Genomic DNA, 8,686 nt, shown 5'->3' on the forward strand with positions numbered 1-8,686 from the left:
TTTGTCCAGCAAAAGAACACCATACCATTTCAAATATCAATATCATCTCTCATCCATTTTTACAGTCGCATTATCTAGCCTTTAGGCTCTGAGAGAAGATATTCCTTCATATACAAGAGACGGAAGTCCTTTGCCTGCTTGGACTCTGAAATAAAGGTATCATTAAGCACAGATGACAAGTTATAATCTGCCATTTAAATAAAAAGCTTTAGAAAAATACAGAACGGATGTAACGGGCAAAACATCTTATCTTATATGACACCTGTCATATACACTACCGTTCAAAAGTTTGGGGTCACTTAGAAATGTCCTTGTTTACCATGAAAACATACATGAAATGATTTTGAATAGGAAATATAGAAAAATGAATAGGAAATGTAGCCATTGACAAGATTAGAAATAATGATTTGTAATTGAAATAATAATTGTGTCCTTCAAACTTTGCTTTCGTCAAAGAATCCTCCATTTGCAGTAATTACAGCCTTGCAGACCTTTGGCATTCTAGTTGTCAATTTGTTGAGGTAATCTGAAGAGATTTCACCCCATGCTTCCTGAAGCACCTCCCACAAGTTGGATTGGCTTGATGGGCACTTCTTACATACCATACGGTCAAGCTGCTCCCACAACAGCTCAAAAGGGTTGAGATCCGGTGACTGTGCTGGCCACTTCATTATAGACAGAATACCAGCTGACTGCTTCTTCCCTAAATAGTTCTTACATAGTTTGGAGCTGTGCTTTGGGTCATTGTCCTATTGTAGGAGGAAATTGGCTCCAATCAAGCGCCGTCCACAGGGTATGGCATGGCGTTGCAAAATGGAGTGATAGCCTTCCTTCTTCAAGATTCCTTTTACTCTGTACAAATCTCCCACTTTACCACCACTTTACCACCCCCAGACCATCACATTGCCTCCACCATGCTTGACAGATGGCATCAAGCACTCCTCCAGCATCTTTTCATTTGGTCTGCGTCTCACAAATGTTCTTCTTTGTGATCCGAACACCTCAAACTTCGATTAGTCTGTCCATAACACTTTTTTCCAATCTTCCTCTGTCCAGTGTCTGTGTTCTTTTGCCCATCTTAATCTTTTCTTTTTATTGGCCAGTCTGAGATATGGCTTTTTCTTTGTAACTCTGCCAAGAAGGTCAGCATCCCGGAGTCGCCCCTTCACTGTTGACGTTGAGACTGGTGTTTTGCGGGTACTATTTAATGAAGCTGCCAGTTGAGGACCTGTGAGGCGTCTGTTTCTCAAACTAGACTCTCTAATGTATTTGTCCTATTGCTCAGTTGTGCTCCGGGGCCTCCAACTCCTCTTTCTATTCTAGTTAGAGCCAGTTTGTGCTGTTCTGTGAAGGGAGTAGTACACAGCGTTGTATGAGATCTTCAGTTTCTTGGCAATTTCTCGCATGGAATAGCTTTCATTTCTCAGAACAAGAATAGACTGACGAGTTTCAGAAGAAAGTCTTTGTTTCTGGCCATTTTGAGCCTGTAATCGAACACACAATTGCTGATGCTCCAGATACTCAACTAGTCTCAAGAAGGCCAGTTTTATTGCTTCTTTAATCAGCACAACAGTTTTCAGCCGTGCTAACATAATTACAAAAGGGTTTTCTAATGATCAATTCGTCTTTTAAAATGATAAACTTGGATTAGCAAACACAACGTGCCATTGGAACACAGGACTGATGGTTGCTGATAATGGGCCTCTGTACGCCTATGTAGATATTCCATAAAAATCAGCCGTTTCCAGCTACAATAGCCATTTACAACATTAACAAAGTCTACACTGTATTTCTGATCAATTTGATGTTATTTTAATGTACAAAAAATTGCTTTTCTTTCGAAAACAAGGACATTTCTAAGTGACCCCAAACTTTTGAACGGTAGTGTACATTAGACAAAGGCCCCAGGCCTTTGGTTTTAGTGTGTAAAAAATTAACATTGGTTAAAAAGCTATTTAAAGCTGGCACAATCAGGCTAGTTTATTCATACGTTATTGCTTGAGGCATTATTACCTTTGTGCTTGGGGCATTATTACCTTTCTCTATATTGTTATGCAATGACATCTTTGTGGCATTGCCCTTTCAAATACTCAACAGGTCCCCAATGTGTCCCGGTCCCTAAAAATAGCTGTGGGACTGGAAAATGAACAAAGCATTGGCACGGAAAACTTTATTTCACTTGCTCTATTCAACTCTACAACTTACTATGCCATTCTCTCCATCACTCTAATAAAGTCAATTCCTCATCTCATGATTCCAACCAACCATGTCAAATGTATTTCCTCTTCTAGCACTTTAGCCCTTCATCCTACTTCTCTCCATTCCCTTCCCTTCTATCTCTGTCTTTTTGTCTCACTCACTCTCTACTCTAAACCTCAAAACTCTCAACTTTTCAAAACACCTGCTGGGATCCAAAAACATACCATACTACTCCCAGTAACTTTCGACAGCTCTCTTGACATGTTATCCACCTAACGCTTAAAGCGGCCCGAGACAGCCTCCAGCTCAATAACTCAGAGGAGAGGCATTGACATGCTATCTACATATCAGCTCAGATCTCTGGCGCCGCTGCCTTTCCCCAAACCATATTAGAACATCATGGTTTGATTGGCTTACAACTAGTCATGTATATGTGTTATAATGGCCCCTCTAGCCAGTGAGTGAAACATGCTTGAGCTCATGTTTTTGAGGGGCGAAGCTGAGCTCTCATTTAGGTAGGCTTGATGGGGCCAGGCAGTTTTGAATGGCATCCTATTCCCTATAGGCTCCATGAGCCCTAGTCAAATGTTGTGCACTATATAAGGTACACGGCCCGGTTGCATAAAACATTTTAAGTGTTTCCCTTAAGGGTTTACCTTAAGGAATAATTTCCTCTTACCTAAGGGAATTGTTTAAGGGTGTTGCATAGAGCCCCTCAAATATTTTCTTAGGTAAGGGCCTACTTAATGGGTTTTACTGTAGTTTGAAGGCATGTATGGCAGAAAGAGTATCTGGTTACCATGGACACGGCCTGGTTCACTGACTAAACCTCTCATCAGAGATCACTTTCATTTTGTGAGATAGCAAAATAGAACTTCTACAATCAAGACAGGATAACCAAATTGCTTCAGAAGATAATAAACCACGTTTCTTTTTTCTCAACTTGTTTATATTACTTTCTAGTACGTCAAGCTAGCTTACAGAATAGCTATAGCTAACTAGCCAGCTAGCTTTGTAGCCATGGATTGTGCACCTTCCATTGTTTAGCTAAGTAGCTAGCTGGTTGATGTTTTCCTTTTGTAACCATGAAAGTAACATTCACCTCCACAAATGATGTTTACATTCATATCCATACTGAATGAAGCATTTAAGGGACCTCATGGGCACCCTTAACTTTTTCACTTAATTTAAGGGAGAAATTCACCTTAAAATGTTTTGTTCAACTGATTTAAAGTTAAGGAAACTTCAAGGGAACAGATAAGGATAAAATTAACTTGAGGAGATTTATGCAACCGGGCCCAGGGTGCCATTTGGGACACAGCCATGGACCATAACAACATGATTTGATTGACATAAATGTTGTGGTTATTCCTGGTATCTGTGGGGTTATGGTTAGGGGTTAAAGGTCAGGGGTCAAAGGGAGGACCTTCAACAGGCCTGCAGGATGGGCTGGTAGGGGTCGGTCAGGACCTTGTAGCGGATCTTGGTGTTGGTGACGGCGCCATGCTTCTGCCTCAGGTGGAGACGCAGCTGGCTCTTGTGGCGGAAGTGCAGGTCACACTTCTCACACTGGTAGAGAGAGAGGGAGAGAGAGCGAGACAGACAGAAACAGAGAGAGAGAGAGAGAGAGAGAGACAGAGAGAGACAGAGAGAGAGAGACAGAGAGAGACAGAGAGAGAGACAGAGAGAGAGAGAAAGAAAGACAGAGAGAGAGAGACAGAGAGAGACAGAGGAAATTGAAAAAGTCAGGGAATCATAATGTTGTGGTTTTAAACTGACCAACAATCTATTTCATCATTGAATAACGGCTTGTATACTGTAGCAAGAGGTCAAACACAAGAGGTGTGTGTGTGCGCACGTGCATGCTTGCGTACCTGCATGTGGGCGTGCATTGTGTGTCTGTGTGTGTTTGTGTGTGTCTGTGTGGGTAGTATACTCACAGTGTAAGGCTTCTCTCCAGTGTGAATACGCAGGTGGCTCTTCAGGGTCTGCAGGTGACGGAAGCGAGTGCCACAGGTGTGACAGGGATAGGGCTTCTCCCCTGTGTGAATCAGAACATGGGCTCGCAGGTGGGCCACCTGTAAGACCACAGACACACAAGTCAACCAAATGAACATTGATAAATAGCGTATAACATAACATAGCTATAACATAAACCAACAACTTTAGTTTGACCTTACGCTTTGGTCCTGCACACACACTCCTTTCCCGCCACATACACATCCTCTGTTCAACCCCTGTCCCTAATCAGTGGTGGGTCCTCACCTGAACGAATCGGGCCCCGCAGGTATCACAGTGGTAGGGCTTCTCTCCAGAGTGGATGCGGGAGTGCGTCTTCAGGTTGGCGGGCCGGTTGAACTGGGCACCACACACGTTGCATCGGTACGGCTTGTCTCCTGCAGCAAAGAAGGGCAAGGGAAGGTCACCAAATGAAACACACACACACCAAACACCTGTGGCGATAATCATCTGTAATAACGGGCCATTATCATAATGCCTAACTGTCCAAACTGCTGCAAACCATCCGTTTGTTACTATGATGATAAATGGCACCGAAACATCATGTATTGGAGGTGTGTTTGTTAAATGACATCATCAGATGTGATGGGCTAACTGCCTCACCTGTGCAGGCAGTCTTTATCACGCTCAGGTTGCCAGAGTAACAGAATGGCAAGCCGTAATTCTCACGCTTAATTGGGTTTTGGCAGTGACGGGCGGCCTCTGGCTCCAATGGGCGGGGTGCCAGATAGCAAGGCGAGACTGAGAGGAAGAGAAATATTATACATCAATACATATCTCATATATTAACATCTGACTGTATGTATATTATAAACATATATATACATATACATATACATATATATACATATATATATATATATATATATATATATATATATATATAAACGTATATACACAACCATTCAAAAGTTTGGGCTCACTTAGAAATGTCCTTGTTTTCGAAAGAAAAACAATTTTCTTGTCCATTAAAATAACATCAAATTGATCAGAAATACAGTGCAGACATTGTTAATGTTGTAAATGGCCATTGTAGCTGGAAATGGCTGATTTGTAATGGAATATCTACATAGGCGCACAGAGGCCCATTATCAGCAACCATCAGTCCTGTGTTCCAATGGCACGTTGTGTTTGCTAATCCAAGTTTATCATTTTAAAAGGCTAATTGATCATTAGAAAACCCTTTTGCAATTATGTTAGCACAGCTGAAAACTGATGTGCTGATTAAAGAACCAATACAACTGGCCTTCTTGAGACTAGTTGAGTATCTGGAGCATCAGCAATTGTGGGTTCGATTACAGGCTCAAAATGGGCAGAAACAAATAACTTTCTTCTGAAACTTTCTGATCAATTTGATGTTATTTTAATGGACCAAAAATTTGATTTTCTTTCGAAAACAAGTACATTTCTAAGTGACCCCAAACTTTTTTACAGTAGTGTAAATACGGGTATGATCTGTCACTCCTTAGCTGGAGAAAATATGTTTTCTATGTGTTATCTCTGCAGCTGCTGAGTGAGGTAGTAAGATTGTAGTACCTGTTCCTTCCTTGTGGGTGGGGGCCTCCATGGGATGGTCCACAGGGTGGGCTGGCAGCCCTGGGTGGGGCACCAGGGGAGGGCTACAGCCAGGGACATCATAGCAGGAGGCCTGCCCCTGCCTGGAAGAAATAATATAGTCATGTTGTCAACATCAGTGCCAACTTAAACTATCTCCTTGGACAGACAAGGTCCAATACGGTCTCCCTTAGAACGTTTATTGTCAATATGACTTAGAGGTTTAGATAAAGGTTTTAAAATACCAGTATTTCATAATATGCATAATATTGACATCACACCTTTCATTTTGGCCGGATCCTTCCCTTGGCCACGCCTCCATAGGTGGCTTCAATGTCACTTCCATCCTATCAGAGGTGGGGATGTGGTCAAGCTGCTGCTGGCCCTCCTCAGGCTCCTCCTCCTTCACCGTGGTTATGGCACAGAGAGGGTTGAGGACGATGTACTTGTATTTCTTCCAGTTGCAGGCTTTGGGGTCAGGGTTGCGCTTGGGTTCACCCAGATTACAGGTGTTGGACTCAGCAGGAGAGTTGGGCTGACAGCTGGAGCGAGACGGGCTGTCTGGAGAAGGGGTGGAGGTGGGGGAGGCCAGGAGGGGGGATTCAAGCTCCAGCTTTAGTTCCTTTGACCTGGGCTCGCGGGTCAGGAAAGTCCCTGGCTGCAGAGAGGCCCGGAAGTCTCCAGGGACCCTGCTGGACAAACAAAGGAACTCATGTAATGATCCAGCTGAACTCAGACAATGGCACATTGGCCCACACTTTACAGCGACAAACACAAACACACACACACCGACAGATAGGATTTAGGACTTACCACACACACACACACACACACACACACACACACACACACACACACACACACACACACACACACACACACACTCCTTCTCTCTCACCTGGCCAAGTCACGGCACATACGACCCTCAGCCTCCGCTGCGGACTGGGAGGGGGTGGAGACAACGAGGACAGATGGGCGGGGTCTTCCATTGACAGGGGGATTGAGAGGAACTCCCCCTGAGGGTGCTGCAGACACTACAGACACCGTGGAGTCCAGCTTCATTTGAGGGGGCGTCCCTCTCATCCTCTCACTGTAAACAAAAGGAACTGTCAGGTAACGCCTGTCATTCATATCGTCTCATATCAGCCATGGCGTCTATAGGAGAGACTTAGAAGCCTATTTAAAGCTTACAATATGCAGTTGTACTGTACATTTAATGCCTCACACAATTTAAAGCACAATTTAGAGCTTAAAAAGCATGCAACTAACTGCTTATCTAAGTTTCCCTAATTTAAAGTCTCTCTGTCACCGTTCTTTCAGTAAATTAACTTTCTGGTGGGTACTTCAGCTAATCCTGTTAGCTACCATTATCCCTCCCACCCCTCCAGCCTTCCAATGCTCACCCATTGACTTATATAGAAATGGTTTCACCTGTGTAACATGAAAGCCCTGCAGGTGTCGGCCACGTGGTCCATCTGCAAGTAGGTGGCGACGGAGAGCACCCCGGGGACGGTGCGTGGCGTGAGGGGCAGCCGGGAGGTGTACATAAAGTCCAGGAGCAGGGAGACACTGGAGGGGTCCAGGGAGTCAGGGAGGGACAGGGTCAGGGCCTGGTCTCCAGTAGCACTCCATCCAGGGGATGACACACGACGGGAGTACAGGGAGTAAAATAACCCACTAAGAGAGACAGAGAGAAAGAGAGAGAGAGAGGAGTGAGTGAATAAAAAAACAAGAAGAACAATAACAAAAGAACAATAAAAAAATACCAGGAAAATGACAATGAATATTATCCTCTGAGCTGACCTGCAGGCAATGAGCACAGCACAGTGTGCCTGCAGTCGGGCAGTGCCCACCACCAGGGTGGCATCGGTTAGAATGTTCTGGTGCCTCAGCTCGTTCAGATTCAGCAGGACGTCGTTGGAGTGGCGCGTAAACTCCTTTACGTATCCCTGCGCAGCAGCAACTTCAGACCCCACCAACTCATGCCTCCCTCCAACCCTGTATCCCTCCACCACCTGGATCTTGCTCATCTTTTGTTTGGGTGTGAAAGGAAAAGACAGACATGAATTTACAGAATATAATTTCATTATAGTAGAATTGCAATGGCACTATGTATATGTACCATATACTGTCCCAGTCAAAGTGCAGCTCCCTCACATTGACCTACCCCGTTGCAGAAGACACCAACTAGAGAATAAATAGTGGGCAGTCTCCTGGACGCCTCTGTTAGGTGAGACCAGCTCCCTACTCGTACCTGCAGGAAGCAAAACAAGACGACACTGAAACATAATGCAACATTATGAAACACAGTGTAATTTATGTACTTGATGCACCGTGCACAACACATGGTTCCAATTACAAAAGTACTTTTGAAATGTCAAGACATCCCCATTTATATAATTACATATCTGTCATGTTGTAAGAAATTGCCACAAAAAGAGATTCTTATCCACACATAATTCACACTCCAGGTGAAACCATGTAGAAAAAATGAACACTTAGACAGAAAAGGTACAAGATGATACATGAATGAACATCCAATCTCACCAATCCAGGCAATGCGTAAATATTATGAAAAACTATATACATCTAACGTCTACAAAACGTCTGGGTTACCACTCACCCCGACCAGCAGGGACGAGAACCAACGTGCACGATGCTGACCTCACAACCCTCAGTTCAACTCTCAGGTTCCTCAATCTGTAACTAACTGTCTTCAGGCTGGGCAATAACCTACTCCCTCCACAGTTGTCTGAGCAAGACTGTCCAGGGTAGCCGGAGGGAGGGGAGTCTTTATAACGTTGCGCAGGAAGCATCATTCAGACCAGGGCCGCTCATTTCCTCTTTCCTCAACGGCCCACGCGTACCCTGGAAGCTGTGCTGCCTGCAGCAGGAAAAGGTCCAAGCCCAGACC

The 8,686-nt window shown here is 44.2% G+C and overlaps 1 protein-coding gene across 1 annotated transcript; it reads right to left on the bottom strand.

The window, feature by feature from the left end:
* On the bottom strand, nucleotides 1-8,459 carry LOC311112785 (B-cell CLL/lymphoma 6 member B protein-like). Its single transcript, XM_084155925.1, has 11 exons — nucleotides 8,396-8,459; nucleotides 7,940-8,026; nucleotides 7,576-7,802; nucleotides 7,204-7,449; nucleotides 6,671-6,862; nucleotides 6,054-6,464; nucleotides 5,755-5,837; nucleotides 4,822-4,959; nucleotides 4,465-4,595; nucleotides 4,140-4,277; nucleotides 1-3,768 (listed from the first exon to the last, which is right to left on the bottom strand). Exons 3-11 carry the CDS (start codon nucleotides 7,800-7,802, stop codon nucleotides 3,628-3,630), a joined length of 1,707 nt encoding a protein of 568 aa, XP_084012051.1. The 5' UTR covers nucleotides 7,940-8,026; nucleotides 8,396-8,459; the 3' UTR covers nucleotides 1-3,627.
* Between the last annotated feature and the right edge of the window lie 227 nt (nucleotides 8,460-8,686).

Source organism: Coregonus lavaretus (assembly GCF_964263955.1).
Source record: "Coregonus lavaretus genome assembly, chromosome: 39".
NCBI lineage: Eukaryota > Metazoa > Chordata > Actinopteri > Salmoniformes > Salmonidae > Coregonus > Coregonus lavaretus.

Bases quoted from the DNA above. Each gene is read 5' to 3' on its own strand.
- LOC311112785 (XM_084155925.1), bottom strand. From the start codon at position 7,802: ATGAGCAAGATCCAGGTGGTGGAGGGATACAGGGTTGGAGGGAGGCAT. The intron at 6,465-6,670 runs GTGAGAGAGAAG...TTGTTTGTCCAG, and splicing joins ATGTGCCGTGACTTGGCCAG to CAGGGTCCCTGGAGACTTCC. The intron at 4,596-4,821 runs GTGAGGCAGTTA...TCTTTGCTGCAG, and splicing joins GATAAAGACTGCCTGCACAG to GAGACAAGCCGTACCGATGC.